General features: G+C 40.4%; 1 protein-coding gene across 3 annotated transcripts in view; it reads left to right on the top strand.

The window, feature by feature from the left end:
• LOC136259834 (uncharacterized) overlaps nucleotides 1-23,599 on the top strand; it is a 449,685-nt gene that overhangs the window by 102,853 nt on the left and 323,233 nt on the right. For all 3 annotated transcript variants that reach the window (XM_066053387.1, XM_066053386.1, XM_066053388.1), the window contains exon 4: nucleotides 21,579-21,728. In XM_066053387.1, the coding sequence (XP_065909459.1) occupies nucleotides 21,579-21,728 (150 nt within the window). The remainder of the gene's footprint in view (nucleotides 1-21,578; nucleotides 21,729-23,599) is intronic.

Genomic DNA, 23,599 nt, shown 5'->3' with positions numbered 1-23,599 from the left:
TCTTTCCGCACACATGTAAGCAAACTGGCTTATCCTAAAAGCATCGTGTATACATGAGACATGAAGGCTGCACAGAACCAGTATAAACCTTCCTGGTAGGTAAGCTTTTGCTTCGAGGCAGTGGATTTGAAAAATGGGTGAAGCAAGTTCCTGAAGACGTATGAATATTTTCACAATGGGCTATATGGACGTAAAACAACTGAAAATGGCATATCTAGCTTCATAGGTTGCCAGAAATAATGAAGTCCTGCCAGGCAAAAGTGGAGGCATGCATGTCCTGTACTTACATGAATGAGAATAAATGGCAGTTTCAAGGATTTCTCTAAACACTTTACATGAGAAAACATGATAGACACACTATAAAATTGATAAGATACTTCTGTGCATAATTTGTGGTTTGAAGTGGTTTGCTTGAGTTACGCTTCCTTAGCAGTGCATAGCAACTTACAGTGGAACCTCTCTTATCTGGACCTCCATTATCCGGGTACCTCCAATATCTGGGTACCTCCACTGTCTGGGTACCTCCACTGTCCGGGTACCTCCATTGTCCAGGCACCTCCATTGTCTGGGCATCTCCATTGTCTGGAAAGCCTAAATTAGTCATGTGGCTGGTAGTTTATTGACCATTATGAAGATGAAAGCACAAGGAAGGAGTCTAAAGGTTGCTGTTTACCTTGTTAGATGGCTTGTTTATTCTACTAATAATAACTACTACTTGGTTGCTAGGTGATAATGCACTTTTACAGCCCAGGGGAGTGAGTAGTTGTAAAAGGTGGATATGGTCGGACACGGACATGGACATTTTTTAAATACACTTTTACATTTACATAAATGAAGTTTAATCATATTAAACTAAGTTAATGATGAGGAAGGGGCCAGCATGCAATTGGTACGGCATGGGGTATAAGATTAGAGATAACTAGAAAAGCGAAATGCATGCGCAGGGCACATGTGATTAGCTTAGTAAGTAATCTAGTTGTGGAAAGTGGTCTCAGTAAGTCTAGAAGAAATTAAGTCTAGAAGAAATTGAAGAAATGCCAAAGCAGAAGAAAATAAGGAAGGCTGCATGCCACCGCGAAGAGAAAGCTAATACAGCCACAACACTGGCAAACGAATCTATGTGCCCTGCCACTCGGTCGATGACGAGGCCTATGAAAAGTCAGCAGGAGACGGGGTCGGATGGCAGGCGGGAGAGCCAGCAGAGGAATGAGTCTTCCACCGGTAGTGAATGCACTGTAGCTCCTTTAACCACAGATGATATCCCAAGCATTGTCCTGCAAGTTGTTAGTGCAGTACGAAAAGATGCACCCCCAGATAATCGTCCACTAGGTCCAGGTATGTACGTGCATATATATATATATATAGAGTTAGCTATGTATGTCGCTGTATATGTGTGTTCTATATACTCATAGACAACAGTGTAGCTAAGTGTCATATAGTTGTACAATGTATAGCTAAATAAATAAAAGCTGTTTCCAGCTGTGACAGGTGCTGAGGGAGCATGCACGAGCCCCTACAATGCCCAAACTGTGGTTAAAATAATTAATAATTAGCTACTGCCAGGTACTGGTTGCTGTTGGTAATGTGCTGTTGGTAATGGCCTGTTGGGGTAGGTAAGTGGAATTATAGGAAAACGGAAACGGGAACAGAAAACGGGAACGGAAAGCGGGAACAGAAATTACCAGCGGAAAATGACTTACACCACAGATAAAATCGCCTCGGGTAAAATGTGCCTTTGAAATAACAACTTGAACAAAGCAACTTGAGCACTTACAGATAAATTTTTGTGGTATAGAGCAGTAGTCACAGTAGATACATAATCACTCAGCTTCCTTGGGGACAAAAATGTACGCATGCCATTGGAGCTCGAGTTTACTCGCCTCAGGTTTGTAGAGACCTTGGTCTTGAATGTTATAATGCTTGTTGTGACTAAATGTGTTTGTGATGTTGCTTACAGCATTCAGTGTGTGAAGCACAGGGCAGTTATACATGTGCGCAAGCATTTGCAATGCAGCATAGCTATGCAGTGTTGTAATGTTGGGTGTTGCTTGTTGTGACTAAATGTTTGTAATGTTGCTTACAGCTGAATGTGTGTGAAGTACAGGGTAGTTATACATGTGCACAAGCATTATATGACCAGTTACCTCCACTACTGTACTCATTTTCCGCTGGTTGCTTCCGTTCCCACTTTCCGTTCCCGTTTCCACTTTCCTATAATTCCACTTACCCTGTTGGGGTTATTCATGGGCATGAGGGAGGCTTGTGTAGCTGAACACCTGCTATGTGGCCATGCTGTCATCGAGACAACCTTGGTAATAATTTCTTTGCCTGTTTTTTAATTTTATTTTATCCTGATGAGGTCATTGGTTGGCATGGGAAAGGCATAACCCCCACCTGTGCAGGTGGTAATGTTACTATGGGACACAACCACAGTGGTAATGTCATTGCCAGATGTACATAATTTAGTTAGTATAAAGCACTGTAGCAACAAATAAGCAAGAAAGATCACAGGGCATGAGTTATGCAACTAATTTCAACCTCTGGATAAGCTTAACTAACCTCATTACCGTGCACTTTCAGGGCTTGGCCAGCTACCATCTCCTAACAGTCTACGGAATGTAAGGCTAATAACGGAGAATCCAACGGAAAGAAACTCTTCACAAAGGGCATTGCCAAGAAGAGGAACATCTCCTGCAGAAAGACGTGAAGTGTCACCACCACCAAACTCAACATACATCAGAGTAGATGGAAGCATTTTCATTGGGGCAGGTCAACCTCCAGTACCAGCAAAATTAGTCCAGAGGATTAGAGATGGAGAATTCATAGATATGGATGAATTTTCTCCCAACCGATTAGGAATTTCAGGAAATTGTCAGGGTGATGAGGCAGCAAGAACCCCAAAAGGACGGAAAAGGACAATGTCCACCATTGTTGAATGGCTCCAGTGTTATGCAATATATTTATCAGTTATGTGCAGAGTGCACCCTGAAAAAGTTGCAGATATATTGGCATATCAAATCATCATATTAGAAGCTAGTTTGGAATTTGAAGGGACTGCCTGGCTAGGGTATGATAGACGATTCTGGCAAAACGCTGCAGCAGATCCTACTATTACATGGGGTACAATAGATAGTGACCTCTGGCGGATTGCCTTTGCTGGCAGAGTGAAGAAAGCTCACTGTACTCATTATGGGCGATATGGACAATTTACTCCCTTGTGGAATCTGTCGGTGATATTGGGGTTGTCATAACAGACATCACATATGTGACAGTAGTGGCAGTTGACAAAGCCACATCCTGGACGTGGGTCCCTGTTCCAAGACCTACAAAGATTAGCCTTTTCATCAGTGGGTATAAGTGGGCTGCTTTTGGCATTGGAAATTCGTGGTGCCCAATCACATTGAGTTGAATTATGGTAGAGACTAAAGTAGGTAGAGGCATGTTAGCACTGCTCCAATGTCAATATGGGCCCCTCCTGCAGCTTGTCAAATCACTACCCCATTAAACTGGCAGGCTTGGAGCAGTCTGTTGGTGAATCATTCCAACCAAAGGATTGCTCAGTATTTTATCCAAGAGATTGTTGCCAGCTTTAGACTGGGATTTAATTCACACTGGTTAAACTTCAAATGAGCTTGCAAAAATTTATTGAGCGTTTACTTACATCCTCAGGTTGTCACAGACTATTTAATGAAAGGAATTTCATAAGGCAGAGTTGCAGGCCCCTTTCCAAAACATGTTATACCAGTGGGTCAAATCAGCAGATTTGGAGTAATACCAAAAAGTCACCAACCCAACTCATGGCGACTTATTTTCAACTTGTCTCATCCTAAAACAGGCAGCATCAATGAAGGAATACCAAGCAAGCTCTGCTCTATCAAGTACATTACAATAATTGATGATGCAATTAACTCAATATTGTCCATGGGTCCTTACACATTAATGGCAAAAATAGACATTAAAAGTGCATTCCGCCTATTGCCAGTCCACCCAGCAGACTGACATCTTTTGCTTATGCAATGTGATAACTATATCTTTGTGGATATGTGTATACCATTTGGTTTACGCTCAGCCCCAAAGTTGTTGAATGTTGCAGCAGACTTATTGCAGTGGATGGCCGAACAAATGAGAGTGTCACCATTGTTCCACTATTTGGATGATTTTCTGGTTCCTGGTCCAGCACACATGAACATTTGCCTCCACAACCTCAACAGACTAAAATTGCTCTTTCGCTTGGTATAGAGGTTTTTGGAAGATTACAAAATCACGTATTTCATTGTATACACATTATAACATAGAGGATTACGTAGCGTATGTATTGCGTGCAAAAAACGGTAGTCATTTTGGATGTATTGAACTGGCTGAGGGATTTTGTTGTTGAAGGCGAAAAGAATCACTGTGGAACTACTGTGATGCATTAAGTTTGTGTCTCTGTTATAATTATTTAGCTAACACTGATATGTACGTGTTTAAGAGCTATTTTAAACGATGCTCAGTCTGAGTACAGGGAGTCAGAGCCCTCTCTCGAGCTAGTCCGGCACTTGTCTCCACCCTCCTGTGCATTACCAACTTTGTCTGTAGAAGAAGGGACCTAACATTATGATAAAAAAGGAAAATAATATATTGCAAACATATGGGAATGCAAATTTAAGGCAACATGGTGCAGCAGTTATACTGTTGAATAGCATCAAAAGTTGTCAACCATCTATTAATATATGATTTAGCGTCAGAAAATCAGGAAAATATTGGTGTTGTCATCTGGCAATTTCAGTATTTATACAATATTGCATTTCTAGTACATTTGTATTAGGAATGCAATATTATAAAATACTAAAATTGCCAGGTGACAACACCAATATTTTCCTGATTTTCTGATTCTAAATCATATATTAATAGATGGCTGACAACTTTTGATGCTATTCAACAGCAGCAGTCTCTTCACTGCTGCACCATGTTGCCTTAAATTTGCATTCCCATATGTTTGCAATACATTATTTTCCTTTTTAAATCATAACCTTATGTCTATCCAAACTTGGTAATGGCTCTCTCGGACAGGGTACATGTGCTCTTAGGCACGTGTGTGCTGGGGAGCTTTGCTATGGCTGTTTGATTAACTGTATGCAGTCATTACAATGATGTGTTTTTTCCACAGAGCTCATGCTCACATGAAGCACTGTCACACCTCTCTAGAACTTAGTGAATATGCATGCCCAAGCTCTTACCAAAGAAGCAAAGGAGAAGACTTACAGAAAGTTGGGTGCACCATGTACCCTTTGTGGATTACTGGAAAATGATTCTGTAAAGAGTCCGTGTGCTAATAGTTATCATGCCTTAACTGCAATTGTATCAAGACACACGATAGTGTGTCGTGCGGCCCAAGAAGCCGGCGCGCCACACCGGAGTATATTAACAGGAAGAAAGAAAACGCAATTTTCACACCTATGTAGCTCTGTGATTCCTTATCCGATTGGAACCAAATTTGCTAGAGACATGCCGCCCAGTTAGGGGAGTCTACATACCAAATTTGAAGAAAATTGCTCCAGCCATTTCCGAGATACGAGCGAACAAAATTTCGTTTTAATTTCTTCGTTTTTTTCTTCTTCATCTTCTTCATTTCGCACACTTCGCAAAATTCGCCATAAAACACGAATTCGTGCTCGGATTGGGCTGAAATTTGGCACACTTAAAGGGCTCATTAAGGCGGATCTCAGTACCAACTTTGGTAGGAATCCGATGAACATTCACGGAGTTATGACCGATTATTTGCGTAAAATAAGGTCGAAGGTCTGTCACGCCTACAGGGTAAACCCCTTGGAGGAATCAGTTGAAAATTGATATGTAGATGGAGCAACCATCGTAGGAGTGCCTTTTTGTGGTTTGAAAGGAATCGAGATAAAGACCATGGAGATATGACACAAAATCCGACCTGTGTCAAAATTACGCGATCGATTTTTATGAATAAAAAAATTATTAGTTTTCGTGTCTACCAGACAAACCCTTAGAGCAACGAGCTGAAAATCTGTATGTAGCTGGAATAATCATCATAGAAAGTTCTTGCAGTAGTACAGAAGAATCGGATTACAAATCACTGAGTTATGATTCGAAAGGCAACTACGTGCAGCAAATGCGAGATCGAGATACTCTAATAGAACAGTCAGCCTAATAAAGCATTCAGTTGCATGTATAATTTACTCAGTTATATTATATTGCAAGTTATTCTGTAGGGAATTCAGCTACAAACAAGTCAGCCTGTAGTCAGATCAGCTAGAAGAAGGTACCTAATAGAGAGTTCAGCTACAAAGAAGCCATCATGTAGAGAGTTCAGCTGAAATAAATCACCCTGTAGAGAATTTAGCTACAAACAAATTGCCCTGTAGAGAGATCAGCTAGAAGAAGTTACCTTGTAGAGAGTTCAGTTACAAAGAAACAATCATGTAAAGAGTTTAGCTGCAAACAAATCACCCAGTAGAAAGTTCCTCTATGAACAGATCCACTATAGAGAGTTCACTTAGAAACAAGTCATCCTGTAGAGAGATCAGCTAGAAGAAGTCACATTGTAGAGAGTTCAGTTACAAAGAAACAATCATGCAAAGAGTTTAGCTACAAACAAATCACCCAGTAGAAAGTTCCGCTATGAACAGATCACACTGTAGAGAGTTCAGTTAGAAACAAGTCATCTTGTAGAGAGATTAGCTAGAAGAAGTTACCTTGTAGAGAGTTCAGTTACAAAGAAACAATCATGCAAAGAGTTTAGCTGCAAACAAATCACCCAGTAGAAAGTTCACGCTATGAACAGATCATACTGTAAAGAGTTCAGTTAGAAACAAGTCATCCTGCAGATAGATCAGCTAGAAGAAGTCACTTTGTAGAGAGTTCGGCTACAAAGAAACCACCATGTAAGAGAGTTCAGTTGCAAACAAACCACTCTGTACAGACTTCAGCTACGAACAGATCACCCTGTAGAGAGATCAGCTAGAAACAAGTCATCCTGTAGAGAGTTCAGCTAGAAGAAGTTACATTGTAGAAAGTTCATCTAAAAGAAACCACCATGTAAGAGAGTTCAGCTGCAAACAAATCACCTGTTGAGAGTTCAGCTAGGAACAAGTCACCCTGTACAGAGATCAGCTAGAAACAAGTCATCCTGTAGAGAGTTCAGCTAGAAGAAGTCACATTGTAGAGAGTTCAGCTACAAAGAAACTACCATGTAGAGAGTTCAGCTGCAAACAAATCGCCCTGTAGAGAATTTAGCTACAAACAAATCACCCTGTAGAAAGAAGAAGTTACCTTGTAGAGAGTTCAGCTACAAACAAATCACCCTGTAGAGAGTTTAGCTAGAAACAAGTCACCCTGTAGAGAGATCAGCTAGAAACAAGTCACCTGTAGAGAGTTCAGCTAGAAGAAGTTACATTGTAGAGAGTTCAGCTAAAAAGAAACTACCATGTAGAGTGTTCAGCATCAAACAAATCGCGCTGTAGAGAATTCAGCTACAAACAAATCACCCTATAGAAAGATCAGCTAGAAGAAGTTACCTTGTAGAGAGTTCAGCTACAAACAAATCACCCTGTAGAGGGTTCAGCTACAAACAAGTCACCCTGTAGAGAGTTCAGCTAGAAGAAGTTACATTGTAGAGAGTTCAGCTACAAAGAAACTACCATGTAGAGAGTTCAGCTGCAAACAAATTGCCCTGTAGAGAATTCAGCTACAGACAAATCACCTTGTAGAAAGATCAACTAGAAGAAGTTACCTTGTAGAGAGTTCAGCTACAAACAAATCACCCTGTAGAGAGTTCAGCTAGAAACAAGTCACCCTGTAGAGAGATCAGCTAGAAACAAGTCACCATGTACAGAGTTCAGCTAGAAGAAGTTACATTGTAGAGAGTTCAGCTTCAAAGAAACTACCATGTACAGAGTTCAGCTGCAAACAAATTGCCCTGTAGAGAGATCAGCTAGAAGAAGTTACATTGTAGAGAGTTCAGCTACAAAGAAACTACCATGTAGAGAGTTCAGCTGCAAACAAATTGCCCTGTAGAGAATTCAGCTACAAACAAATCACCCTGTAGAGAGTTAAGCTAGAAACAAGTCACCCTGTAGAGAGTTCAGCTAGAAGAAGTTACATTGTAGAGAGTTCAGCTACAAAGAAACTACCATGTAGAGAATTCAGCTGCAAACAAATCACCCTGTAGAAAGATCAGCTAGAAGAAGTTACCTTGTAGAGAATTCAGCTACAAACAAATCACCCTGTAGAGAGTTCAGCTACAAACAAGTCATCCGGTAGAGAAATCAGCTAGAAGGATCACCTTGCAGAGAGATCAGCTACAAAGAAATCACCCTGCTTCATCTTTTCTTCTTCCTGTAGTAAAGAAAAAATGACAGGTTAAAAATCCCTAAAGCCGGCCATAGGCCGGCTTTGGGGTATACAAATACAAAAAGAAGTGAAATCTAATCCAAAACAGCCAAGCTGTAAAAAAAGAGTGCGGCCCTGAGAAAGGCTATGGTGAAAAAAGATGTGAAATCCAAGGTGGCGGCCAAGAAATGACTGTGATGGTAAGTTAATGGTAAAAATTTTAATAACAACAATTCAGGTGAATTTGGTGCCGCTTGGTCTTGGCACAAAATTCACCTGAATTGTCGTTATTAAAATTTTTACCATTAACCTACCATCACAGCCATTTCTTGGCCGCCACCTTGGATTTCACATCTTTTTTCACCATAGCCTTTCTCAGGGCCGCACTCTTTTTTTACAGCTTGGCTGTTTTGGATTAGATTTAATGTATAGTGTATCAAGACACACGGTAGTGTGTCGTGCGGCCCAAGAAGCCGGCGTGCCACCCGTGAGTATATTAACAGGAAGAAAGAAAACGCAATTTTCACACCTATGTAGCTCTGTGATCCCTTATCTGATTGGAACCAAATTTGCTACAAACGTGCCGGCCAGCTAGGGAAGTCTACACACCAAATTCGAAGAAATTCGCTCCAGCCATTTCCGAGATACGAGCGAACAAAATTTCGTTTTAATTTCTTCGTTTTTTTCTTCTTTTACTTCTTCATTTCGCACACTTCGCAAAATCCGCCATAAAACACGAATGCGTGCTCGGATCGGGCTGAAATTGGCACACTTAAAGAGCTCATTAAGGCGGATTCCCGTACCAACTTTGGTAGGAATGCGATGAACATTCACGGAGTTATGACCGCTTATTTGCGTAAAATAAGGTCGAAGGTCTGTCACGCCTACAGGGTAAACTCCTTAGAGGAATCAGTTGAAAATTGATATGTAGATGGAGCAACCATCGTATTAGTGCCTTTTTGTGGTTTGAAAGGAATCGGGATAAAGACCATGGAGATATGATACAAAACCCGACCTGTGTCAAAATTACGCGATCGATTTTTATGAATAAAAAACTATTAGTTTTCGTGTCTACCAGGCAAACCGCTTAGAGCAACGAGCTGAAAATCAGTATGTAGCTGGAATAATCATCATAGAAAGTCCTTGCAGTAGTACAGAAGAATCGGATTACAAACCACTGAGTTATGATTCGAAAGACAACTACATGTAACAAATGCAAGATCGAGATACTCTAATAGAACAGTCACCCTAATAAAGTATTCAGCTGCATTTATAATTTACTCAATTATATTACATTGCAAGTTATTCTGTAGGGAATTCAGCTACAAACAAGTCACCCTGTAGTCAGATCAGCCAGAAGAAGGTACATAATAGAGAGTTCAGCTACAAAGAAACCATCATGTGGAGAGTTCAGCTCAAAAAAGTTACCCTGTAGAGAGATCAGCTAGAAGAAGTTACCTTGTAGAGAGTTCAGTTACAAAGAAACAATCATGCAAAGAGTTCAGCTGCAAACAAATCACCCAGTAGAAATTTCCGCTATGAACAGATCACACTGTAGAGAGTTCAGTTAGAAACAAGTCATCTTGTAGAGAGATCAACTAGAAGAAGTCACATTGTAGAGAGCTCAGCTACAAAGAAACTACCATGTAGAGAGTTCAGCTGCAAACAAATTGCCCTGTAGAGAATTCAGCTACAAACAAATCACCCTGTAGAAAGATCAGCTAGAAGAAGTTACCTTGTAGAGAGTTCAGCTACAAAGAAACCACCATGTAGAGAGTTCAGCTGCAAACAAATCACCTGTAGAGAGTTCAGCTGGAAACAAGTCACCCTACAGAGAGATCAACTAGAAACAAGTCACCCTGTAGAGAGTTCAGCTAGAAGAAGTCACATTGTAGAGAGTTCAGCTACAATGAAACTCCCATGTAGAGAGTTCAGCTGCAAACAAATCATCCTGTAGAGAACTCAGATACAAACAAATATGCCCTGTAAAAATATCAGCTAGAAGAAGTTACCTTGTAGAGAGTTCAGCTACAAAGAAACCACCATGTAGAGAGTTCAGCTGCAAACAAATCACCTGTAGAGAGTTCAGCTAGAAACAAGTCACCCTGTAGAGAGATCAGCTAGAAACAAGTCACCCTGTAGAGAGTTCAGCTAGAAGAAGTCACATTGTAGAGAGTTCAGCTACAAAGAAACTACCATGCAGAGAGTTCAGCTGCAAACAAATCACCCTGTAGAAAGTTCAGCTATGAACAGATCACCCTGTAGAGAGATCAGCTAGAAACAAGTCACCCTGTAGAGAGTTCAGCTAGAAGAAATTACCTTGTAGAGAGTTCAGCTACAAAGAAACCTCCATGTAGAGATTTCAGCTGCAAACAAATCACCCAGTAGAAAGTTCAGCTATGAACAGATCACCCTGTAGAGAGTTCAGTTAGAAACAAGTCATCCTGTAGAGAGATCACCTAGAAGTATCACCTTTCAGAGAGTTCAGCTACAAACAAATCACCTGTAGGGATTTCAGCTACAAACAAATCACCATGTAGAGAGTTCAGCTACAAAGAAATCATCATGTAGAGAGTTCAGCTGCAAACAAATCATCCTGTAGAGAGTTCAGCTATGAAAAGATCACCCTGTAGAGAGTTCAGCTATAAGAAGTCACCTTTTAGAGAGTTCAGCTACAAAGCAACCACCATGTAGAGAGTTCAGCTGCAAGCAAATCACCCTGTAGAGAATTCAGCTACAAACAAATCTCCCTGTAGAGAGACCAGCTAGAAACAAGTCACCCTGTAGACAGATCAGCTAGAAGAAGTTACCTTGTAGAGAGTTCAGCTGCAAACAAATCACCCTGTAGAGAATTTAACTACAAACAGATAACCCTGCAGTGAGTTCAGCTAGAGTCAAGTCACCCTGTAGAGAGAATCCTGTAAAGAGTTCATCTACGTACAAGCAGATCACCCTGTAGAGAGTTCACCTACATTTCAAGTCACCCAGTAGAGAGATCAGCTGCAAATTATCCTGTGGGGATTAATTGACATGTAATAAATATATGCAAGAGTTCATAATAATTATAATGAACTCTTGGTATATGCATTATATATATATAATTTGTACATTTACTGATAAAATCAGAATGAGTTAAAAATATGTCTGATGAAATCAGACATATTTAAGGTACATCTGCTTCATCTTTTCTTCTTCCTGTGGTAAAGAAAAAAAGACAGGTTAAAAAAAGTCCTAAAGCCGGCCATAGGCCGTCTTTGGAGTATACAAATACAAAAAGAAGTGAAATCTAATCCAAAACAGCCAAGCTGTAAAAAAAGAGTGCAGCCCTCAAAAAGGCTATGGTGAAAAAAGATGTGAAATCCAAGGTGGCGGCCAAGAAATGGCTGTGATGGTAGGTTAATGGTAAAAATTTTGATAACGACAATTCAGGTGAATTTTGTGCCAATTGACCAAGCGGCACCAAATTCACCTGAATTGTCGTTATTAAAATTTTTACCATTAACCTGCCATCACAGCCATTTCTTGGCCACCACCTTGGATTTCACATCTTTTTTCACCATAGCCTTTTTGAGGGCTGCACTCTTTTTTTACAGCTTGGCTGTTTTGGATTAGATTTCACTTCTTTTTGTATTTGTATACTCCAAAGACGGCCTATGGCCGGCTTTAGGACTTTTTTTAACCTGTCTTTTTTTCTTTACCACAGGAAGAAGAAAAGATGAAGCAGATGTACCTTAAATATGTCTGATTTCATCAGTAAATGTACAAATTATATATATATATATATATAACATAATTATATTTATTACAGAACTCTCCATGGTGGTTTCTTTGTAACTGAACACTCTACAAGGTGACTTCTTCTAGCTGCTCTCTCTACAGGGTGAATTGTTTGTGGCTGAACAATCTACAAGGTAACTTTTTCTAGCTGATCTCTCTACAGGGTGATTTGTTTGTAGCTGAACTATCTACAAGGTAACTTCTTCTAGCTGATCTCTCTACAGGGTGATTTGTTTGTAGCTGAATTCTGTACAGGTGATTTGTTTGCAGCTGAACTATCTAGATGATGGTTTCTTTGTAGCTGAACTCTCTACAAGGTAACTTCTTCTGGCTGAACTCTCTATGTTGTGTCTTAGTGGCAGGAGTTTGCCAGGTAGCTCTCAACAGTTCACCACGCGGTACTCACAGATTATTCTTATTAACGAGCATACACATGCATGCGCAGGGTACAATTATATTGCATGCATCAATACACTACACTCCTTTCCACTTAGAAGAAAACTAAAATGAAAACTACAATAATGTAAAACTACAATAATTATAAGTAGTCTACAATAATGAAAACAGAAATAAAACTACAATCATGGTAGTACTACAGTTAGTGTTCATACTTCTTCCAACAGTCTCTTAGTTGGTATAATGTGGCGAGATGATTTTCTAAGGGATAAGGTACAAGGCATAGCTAGTTCATCTTCAGGGCCTTCAACTGGGTTTGATACCAGTTCAGCTTGGACTTCTTTGTGAACCCCAGGTTGTAGGTGGTCCACATGTGCTTCCCGAGTGTGTTGCCCATCAACATTAACTTCATATCTAGGGCCCCCTAGAACGGCTGTGACTATCCCCTTCTGTCACTTGGGATGTTTCCCGGTCTAAGGTCTCGTACAAGGACAGGGTCATCAACACTGAATTTCCTTGGCTCTGCTTGAGGTGATTTTGATGTTAGATTGCAACTGTAATTTAACTCGAGTGTTAATGTTTGGTGATGTTAAAGATAGCCTGGTACGTGGTACTTGCTTTAGAATTAGTTCTGCAGGAGTCTTGCTGGTAGTAGTATGAGGAATGTTACGATAGGTTCTGAGGAACGTGGTTACAGTGTCCTTAATCTTGGTCCTGGAATCTGGTGATTCTTTCTTCAAAAACTGTTTGACATTCGTAACCATGTTCTCGGCTAACCCGTTAGATGCTGGATGATAAGGTGGGGATTTGTAATGGGTTATATTATTCTCTTGTAAAAATTCTGCGAACTCTGTTGATGTAAATTGGGGTCCGTTATCTGAGACTAAGATGCTTGGAAACCCATGTGTTGCAAAAATATCACTCAAAACTTCTATGGTTTTCTGTGAAGTGGCAGACGAAACTAATCTGACCTCTGGCCACTTACTGAAGGCATCAACAAGGACCAGGAAAACAGTCTTGTTCCACTCACCGAAATCAATGTGTATCCTCTCCCACTGTGAACTGGGATACTGCCATGGATGAATGGGTGCTGGGGCTGGCATAGCTGTCGTTGTTTTACAAGCCTCACAGTTGGTGCAGAGAGCTTTGATGTCATCATCAAGGTGTGGCCACCAAACATGACTGCGTGCCAAAGCTTTCATTTGACACATTCCAACATGTCCTATATGCAGTTCCTTCAGTAACTTGGCTCTAACTGCTCGGGAACGATGAAACGTTTGCCCCAAAGGATACAATCATCACTGATTGACAATTCAAGTTTCCTTCGGTGGAATGGTAGTATGTCATCTGGTACTGGTGATGGCCATGAACCATATTGAATGTAACTTAAAAGCTTGGATAACACAGGATCCCTGCGGGTCTTAGCTGCGATCATCTTAGCTGTAACTGGTAGATTGTCAATTGACATGGCATGTACCTCATTACCCTTTTCTGCAGGGTGAGCAGAAGTTGTGGGGTGTGGGAGTCGTGAAAGGCAGTCTGCACATTTGTTACTGGACCCAGGAATGTATTCAATCTTATAAGAGTATGTGCTTAGAATCAGGCTTCACCTTTGCATACGAGCCGCTGCCAGTGGGCGTACTCCTTCTTTATGGCCAAACAGTTTACATAGTGGTTGATGGTCAGTCACCAGAATGAACTGCCGACTGTAGAGGTACTGATTGATATTCTTAATGCCAAAGACAATGGCGAGAGTCTCCCGCTCTAGTTGGGCATAATTCCTTTCTGCTGGGGTTAGGGTTCTAGAGGCATAAGCCACAGGCTGTTCTTTGCCATTAATAACATGCATCATACAAGCTCCTACGCCATAAGGTGAGGTGTCACAATATAGCTTAATTGGCTTAGACACATCGTAATGAACCAGGACTGGGGCTTGACTCACAGACAGTTTAGCCTTGTCCAAAGCTTGCTGACAGGGTTTAGTCCACTTCCAAGGAGTGTCATCGTGCAGAAGCTTGTATAGGGGATGCAACATAGTAGACAAAGACAGCATAAATCTGGCATTGAAAGTGATCATGCCCTGGAAGGACTTAAGCTTTGATTTGTTCTTGGGTGATGGAGTTTCTACAATACCCTTGACTCTTTCCTGGGTAGGGCTTATTCCACTAGGAGTTACCAAGTGTCCCAAATATTCAACGGAGGTTTGGAAAAACCTACTCTTTGCTCCATTCAATCTCAAGCCAAATTTCTGAAGGCGGGACAACACTGATTGCAAATTCAGTACCTGTTTTTCCCTAGTAGGCCCCGTGACCAGAATGTCATCTAGATAGCAGACAACCCCCTTACAGCCCTGTAACACTATGGACATTGCCTTCTGCCAGATGGCAGGGGCTGATGCAATACCAAATGGGAATCGTTGGTATCGAAACAAACCCATATGGGTGGTTATTGTCAAGTACCCCTGGCTTTCAGCTGCTACTTTCATTTGCTTATAAGCATGTGACTAATCTAATTTAGTAAATGACTCACCATTAGCCAGTGCTGCAAAAACTTCATCCGGAGTCGGTAGAGGGTAAGTTGGTATCTTCAAGTGTGAATTGATTGTTACCTTGAAATCAGCACAAATGCATAACTTCCCGTCCTTCTTAGTAACCACCACAATGGGTGTCGCCCAATCACTTTGGTCTACTGCTACGAGTTCACCGTCAGCTACCTGCTGCTGCAGTGTCTGTTCCACCTGGCTACGCAGGCTAAATGGAATGGGACGCGACTTGCAAAAATTGGGTGAGACTACTTGTTGGAGCTCTATTTCTGCCTCTATTCCCTTCAACATTCCTAGTTCTTCCTTGAAAACATCTGGAAATTCCTCTTTAATTGAGTCAATGTTCACGCATTGACTGATCCCAACTGCATGTCACTGAGAATCTTTGTCCAGTTTAATCGTACTCTGCCAAGCCAATCCCTTCCTAATAAAGGCAGTTGATTATTTACATTGTCTACCACAACAAATCTTCCAACTAGATTCTGTTCTGCCTTTTGGACATTGAGTATTATCTCTCCCCACACAGACAAGGGGGTGCCATCATACTGGTGCAGGCTGACTCCTGACGGTTCTAACTTCACTTTACTCAGCTTCTCTTGATACACTGAAAAGGGTATGGTCGACAACTCTGCTCCAGTATCGATCTCCATTCGAATTTCTGTACTGTTCAGCAGCAGTGTGGCAGTTAATTTCTTCGTGCGTCCATGACAGCCACTGTGGTGGACGTGATTGTGGCTCATATCAAAAGCCTCATCACTGAAACTGTCACTGTCAACTTGTACATCCACCAAGTGGGTTTTTCGCTGTTTACTAGACTTCTTGTCCTTATACGGGGGAGTTGTCTTGGTTGTCTCACTCTTCTTTCTACCACACACTGAGCTGAGATGCCCCACCTTCTTACAATAATGACAACGTTTGTCTTTATGTATACAGGTAGCACCTGTGTGGCCATGTTTCCCACATCTGTGGCAATGACTTCCATGTTGGGAAAGTTGGTGAGTTTCAACAGCTGGGTTCAGCTGCTGGGCTTCTCGGCTGGCAGCCTCAGCCGCTCTGGCTCGTTCTGAAGCCATAGCAAGTGTCAAATTGGGGATACACAATAGCTCCCGTTGGGTTTTGCGGTCAAACAACCCACATACTAATTGGTCTCGCAAGGCGGTGTCTAAATAGTTCCAAATTTACAATTCTTTGCTAGCTTCCTCAACTCTGCCAGGTAGTTGGTAAGTGTCTCCTGCTCTTGCTGTGCTCTTTTGAAGAATTTAAAACGCTCCGCAATCTCAGTAGTATCCTTCTTATAATGTTCCTTCATTGAATCCACGATCTCCGGCAGGTCTAATTCAGTTAGCGGCTGTGGGCTGGCCAATATTTTCACTTTCGAGAACACTTCCCGTCCAACTCTGGCTAAGAACAATGCCTTTAATCGATCCTGCTGCGGTACAATAAAAGTCGAACCTTTCCTTGTAGTCGTCCACGGACTCCACCGCTGGGTCGAAGGTTTCAAGCGTCGAGTTACTTGCCATAAGTCCTCAACTTCACAATTCACTCTGTCATTAGAGAAATACACCACGTCGCCAGTTTGTTGTGTCTTAGTGGCAGGAGTTTACCAGGTAGCTCTCAACAGTTCGCCATGCGGTACTAACAGATTATTCTTATTAACGAGCATACACACGCATGCGCAGGGTACAATTATATTGCATGCATCAATACACTACACTCTACATGGTGGTTTCTTTGTAGCTGAACTCTCTACAAGGTAACTTCTTCTAACTGATCTTTCTACAGGGCAATTTGTCTGTGGCAGAATTTTCTACAGGGTGATTACTATGCAGCTGAACCCTCTACATGGTGGTTTCTTTGTAGCTGAACTCTCTACAAGGTAATTTCTTCTATTTGATCTCTCTACAGGGTGATTTGTTTGTAGCTGAATTCTGTACAGGTGATTTGTTTGCAGCTGAGCTCTTTACAGAATGGTTTCTTTGTAGCTGAACTCTATACAAGGTAACTTCTTCTAACTGATCTCTCTACAGGGAGATTTGTTTGCAGCTGAACTCTATACATGATGGTTTCTTTGTAGCTGAACTCTCTACAAGGTAGCTGAAGTCTCTACATGGTGGTTTCTTTGTAGCTGAACTCTCTAAAAGGTGACTTCTTCTAGCTGATCTTTCTACAGGGTGATTTGCTTGTAGCTGAACTCTCTACAAGGTGACTTCTTCTAGCTGATCTCTCTACAGGATGATTTGTTTGTAGCTGAATTCTGTATAGTTGATTTGTTTGCAGCTGAGCTCTTTACAGAATGGTTTCTTTGTAGCTGAACTCTCTACAAGGTAACTTCTTCTAGCTGATGTCTCTACAGGGTCACTAGTTTGTTTCTGAATTCTCTACATGGTGGTTTCTTTGTAACTGAACTTTCTACAAGGTGACTTCTTCTAGCTGATCTTTCTACAGGGTGATTTGTTTGTAGCTGAACTCTCTACAAGGAAACTTCTTCTAGCTGATCTCTCTACAGGGAGATTTGTTTGTAGTTGAACTCACTACAGGTAATTTGTTTGCAGCTGAACTCTCCACATGATGGTTTCTTTGTAGCTGAACTCTCTACAAAGTAACTTCTTCTAGCTGATCTCTCTACAGCGAGATTTGTTTGTAGCTGAACTCTCTACAGGTGATTTGTTTGCAGCTAAACTATCTACATGATGGTTTCTTTGTAGCTAAACTCTCTACAAGGTAACTTCTTTTATTGATCTCTCTATACAGGGCGATATGTTTGTAGCTAAACTCTCTACAAGGTGATTTCTTCTAGCTGAACTACCTCTTTCTATAGTTGCATGAACTCCCTACAAGATAACTTCTTCTAGCTGATCTCTCTACAGGGTGAATTGTTTGTGGCCGATCTCTCTACAGGGTGACTTGTTTGTAGCTGATCTCTATACAGGTTACTTGTTTCTAGCTGATCTCTTGAATTCTCTTCAGGGTGACTGCTCTATTAGGATGACTGCTCTATTAGAGTATCTCGATCTCGCACTTGCTACACCAAGTTGGATTTCGTGTTATAACTCCATCGCTTTAAGTCTGATTCTTCTACGCCATTGAAGAGCCTTTCTAAGATGACTACTCCATCTGTACAGCGATTTTCAAAGCATTATCCCAAGCTGTTTATCTGGTAGGCGTGGCAAGCAGTAGTTTTTTATTAGCTAATCTCGATTGCGTAATTGTTACACACTGTTGGTTTTTTCGTTGTATCTTCCTGGTTTTTAGCTCGATTTCTTTCAAACTACGAAAGGTTTGAGGTTCAATAGTTAACCTATTCACCCACCGACATTCAGCTTCTTGCCATACGCGGTTTACCCTGTAGGCGTGACAACATATTTTTGTTATTTTTCGTGAATAATCGCTCATAACTCTTTGCGTGTTTATTGTATTCCAGCTAAAGTTGGTACCGAGATGCGCCATTATACCACCCGTCTGTGTGCCAAATTTCAAGGCGATCGGATATGGCTTTCGCGTTTTATAGCAGTTTTTGTAAGTGTGCGAAATGAGGAAGAAAAATAAGAAAAAAAAAACGAAGAAACTAAGCCAATTGTTGAAGTCGAATATCTCGGGAACGCTTGAAGCGATTGCGTTCAAATTTGGAATGTGTAGTACTGAAGTTGGAGGGAGTATCCACAGCAAAAATCGTCTTGTTTCATCTAGGCAGCACAGAGCTATGGAAGTGCGAAAATCGCATTTCATTTCTTCCTGTCAGTATATTCACGGGTGTTGCGCGCCGGCTTCTTGGGCCACACGACACACTACCGTGTGTCTTGATGTAGCAGCATTAAATGAAGTTTAATCATATTAAACTAAGTTAATGATGCAGAAGGGATCAGCGTACAATTGGTACGGTGTGGGGTATAAGATTAGAGATAACTAGAAAGGCAAAATGCATGCGCAGGGCACATGTGATTAGCTTAGTAAGTAATCTAGTTGTGGAAAATGGTCGCAGTAAGTCTAGAAGAAATTCCCACCCACTAACCAGGTATCCTATATATACAGTGTTTTATTATTGTAGCTATTGTGTATGTACCTGCTGTATGTTTGTTTAGTTATATGCTACTTTACTAGGAAACAGCATGGGAAAAAAGCAAGAGGCATTGCTTGAAGCAGAATACTACAATTTTGGCTGACATTGACTCCTTAATGGGAATTAGGGGTTAGGAATTACTCTAGTCCTCAGATAGGAGTGGGAAGGGAGTAACTTAAGTTAACTACCAGATTAATTTATCATTTTAATTTAAGACAATAAAAGAACTTTACCTACCACAGTAGGTTCAAACTCTAACCCTTATAGCACAGTTCAGGGTGACATGGCAGCATCCTGACTGTGTTCTCCATTTCTAGAATAGCTAGAAATGTGACAGTGCAGGGTTCATAGTTGTACTCCGCATAGGAGGCCTATGAATTTTGGGGAGGAAAAAGTTTCATTTTCCTCCTCTCTGGTATCAGCCACCAAAAATTCGTACCCTCCAAGCTCCAATATGGGATAAAATAGAAAAAAGATATTGAACCCTGCACACCTACCAAATCATCCACTATCACCAGATAGATGGAGTTGGTATGTATTTTACTGCATGAATATATATATATATATATATATATATATATGTAGTAGCATTAACAGTTATTTTCATACCTAACATTGTTTTTACAGCAGCATTTGCTTCCAGACCCAGGTGTCGATCTTGTCATAGCGCTTATCCATTTATAAGCACATGTGCGAAGGATAGACTAGCACTCTAATGACCATATAGTGTTGTAAACATGTTCTAGGAATCTCATTCAGAGTCATAGAGATTAAGCTGGCATGTCCCAACCTAATCTCTTATGCCAGGTCCTTGAAATCCTCAACGCTTTGGTATATGCGCCTGCACCTTATACTAAAAGATGTAAGATTGTGGATTTGGCCTGCTAAGCTAAGGCATACAAGCTATTATATAATGCTGTATTAGACTAGAGCATGTGTACAACACTATATGGTCTTTGGCATTCTGTGGAGTGCTGGTCTAGTCCTTCGCACATACGTTTATTAATGGATATGTGCTATGAAAAGATTGACACCTGGGTCTGGAAGTGAATACTGCTGTAAAAACAATGTTAGGTATGAAAATACTTGTTATATAAATGTAAAGTGCTTTTTGAAAATGTCCATGTTTGCGTCTGTGTCGGATCGTATCCACCTTTTCCAACTACCCCAGGAGAGTGACCATGAGTACTTTATAGTGACTTCCTCCTCAACTGCATAGCACTAACTGATAGCAATAACAATATTACTTGGATTTAAGAGCATAATAGCATGCAATTCTTAGTTATGGACATTTCTTAGATATGGATGGTAGTATGTACTAGACCACCGGGATAAGAGAGGTTCCACTGTAATTACTAAATTACAAATTAATTCATGAAAAAAGAGCATTTACAAATCTCATTATCTAATTGAATAGCATAGCATTTTATTATATACATGGATGAATTCTACTACATTTAATTTCAAGTTGTTCCAATAAGCGGTTTACCCTGTATCCATGATGATTCTTTACACAAAAATGTACATAGCACTGTGTATAGCTACTTATCAGATTCCTTGCAAACTTAGTACACGAGTTCACCTTTATACATTTTTATTTGACCAAATTTCAAAGTGATTGAATTATTCATTTACATTATATAGGTCCCCATAGACCTCTGAAGAAGAAGAAGGAAAAACAAAGAAAGAATGATCGGAACAAATGGCTGGAACAAATCTAATTAAATAAAACCTACCCTACCTAGTAGACAGCTATAGTGCAAAAATGGAGAAGGGACGAAATCACATTTTCTTTCTTCCTGTCAGGTGTGTCATGCTAGGCTTTCTTGGCTGCATGACATGTATCTTAATTTCAACCTCCTTGTCATGGTTAAGCTTTACCAAGCCCTTACCCACACCAATGGCATCCTCTGAGCATTGCAGCACTTCCAACTACATTATTACAATGAAAAGTCAGTTGTCACACTAATGTGGAGTAATTGCCATGGTCAACAACAAGACAGCACAGATGTTGGCATGAGAGAGTTTTATTTGTTAGCTTACAATGTGATTTGATTTACTACAACAGTGGTATCAATGTCTTTAGTAGGCTTAACTCAACTCAAACATTCATACCACTCATTAAAACTGCAAAACGTACCCTCTATTTATACTTGATGGAAGACTTACAAAAACCACAAAGTCCTAATACAGCAGTAAAGTCACTGTAACCTTATAAGGCTACTTTACATCCATGGTACAAAAGGATGTAGCCTAAATAATCACTTCCTAGATACAAACATATGTCTACTATTGCTTGGGTCTAGGTCACTATGTCACAATAGCACACTAGTGTGCGCACCAACTTTCTTGGCCACATGAACCACTTTTGTATGTCATTGCTCTAAGATACATTGTAAATGAGTGATTTTTGTGGCCATGTTTTACCACTCCTAATGATAGTGACAAATAATGTTATACTTTTAGTGACTTGCATTGAATTCAACCATACTAAATATTCAGAGGTGGAATCTGTTGCCCTGTTAAGTGTTACATTGCAGCTAACAGGAAGGTTGCAGCTGTTTCCAGTTGATGTGATTATTATTGTTTCAGAGTCAACTACTGGTTTCACAAAAGGTAATATTAATTTATACTTACATACAATTCATTTTTTGATGTCATTATGTTAAACAACTGCTGTGTAGATCTGAATACAATTAAGGGATTACAGCAATAGAAACACTGAAATGTGCAAAATAGTACTTATGTACATATATCAAAGCGTGGGGTTTCTAATAGTATAGCGATGTAGCCCCCAAAATTAGCTAAATTGTGCGCTTTTTCATAAAAGCATGAAACATTCCACATAAATAGTATCTAATCAAAAACAGCCAAGCTCAGTGAATTCTGGTGAATAACGACAATTCAGGTGAATTTGTGTTAAATCCTCCAAGGATTTGGCACCAAACTGACCTGAATTGTCATTATTAAATTTTTTTCCATTAACCTAACATCACAGCCATTTCTTGGCTGCCACCTTAGATTTCACATCTTTTTTTCACCCTGGCTTTTTGGAAACTGCACCTCTTTTTACAGTTTGGCTGTTTTTGATTAGAAACGTATGACTTCTTTTTGTAATTTCATACCTAAAGCCAACCTATGGCCAGCTATTGGTATTTCTTTTAACTTGTTCTTTTCGAATGAGGATTATTACCAGGGGCGTAGCTAGCCAGAAGGTGATGGAGGGGCAGGCAAGCCCCCACAAAAATCATTCATGATTGTAAAAAAAAAGGCTAATGACCCAATGGTGGGCTAGCCAACATACGATGTTGTATTATTACAGCTTACATAACTAGCTACGTAACTATTTTACTTATCACTTATCAATGGAGGTATATTTGTCGATCATCGCACATGTCACAACTGTACTCCAACAAATTCATCCACAATCCGGTAGAGCTACTTTGTTATTTTTAGTGTAAATACAAGTAGCCACAGCCTGTGCTGCAACCCTAACACACTGCGGAGAGGATTATGTGTTCACTCACTTCAACCGACGAAATTCAAATGCCACGTATTGCACGAAATCCCATTTTAACACCTGTCTTGCTCAAGCAGAACTTGTAACCTTGTCACTGATCCACCTGATGACAAAGTAAAAAAAATTAGACTGGAATGCCACTGCAGTACTGCACTGCCATACGAAGATCCAGTGTGATCAACTCGAGAAAATAATCTTGCTGGGTGCATTTAACACTTCATCACCTCGTAGGCAGTAGGTTTGTACTATCATCTGGTCTCCTTTGCAACTTGTTAGTTGCGACTCCTGCGAGGTCACTTCGAGCGGGTCACTATTTAGGTTCAAAAATGCTCTATAACATGAGAAATCTATAGAAGTGTGTCTCTAATATTTTCATTCGGTGGATTCATGAAAAAGTTGAATGTTGTGGGTGCATTCACTAACACCAACCCCTGGCGATACCGCGTAGTAGCACACATAATTTATAGTTGTTTGCGAGTCGGTTTAATACTGGTAAGCTTGTAATGGATTTTTTTTTTTAAAATCTGGTGATGGGGGGGGGGGGCAAATTCCCCCCTTGCCCCCCCTTAGCTATGCCTCTGATTATGACGGAGAAAACAATATTTTAGTAATTATTACAATCTAATCCAAAACAGCCAAGCTGTAAAAAAAGTGTGCGGCCCTCAAAAAGGCTATGGTGAAAAAAGATGTGAAATCCAAGGTGGCGGCCAAGAAATGGCTGTGATAGTAGGTTAATGGTAAAAATTTTAATAACGACAATTCAGGTGAATTTTGTGCCAAGACCAAGCGGCACAAAAATTTTCGTTATTAAAATTTTTACCATTAACCTACCATCACAGCCATTTCTTGGCCGCCACCTTGGATTTCACATCTTTTTTCACCATAGCCTTTTTGGGCCGCATTGTTTTTTTTACAGCTTGGCTGTTTTGGATTAGATTTCATTTCTTTTTATAATTGTATACCCCAA

Source organism: Dysidea avara, chromosome 7 (assembly GCF_963678975.1).
Source record: "Dysidea avara chromosome 7, odDysAvar1.4, whole genome shotgun sequence".
NCBI lineage: Eukaryota > Metazoa > Porifera > Demospongiae > Dictyoceratida > Dysideidae > Dysidea > Dysidea avara.
The sequence above is the reverse complement of the archived record's forward strand: the minus strand, read 5'-3'. Positions and strand labels throughout refer to the sequence as shown.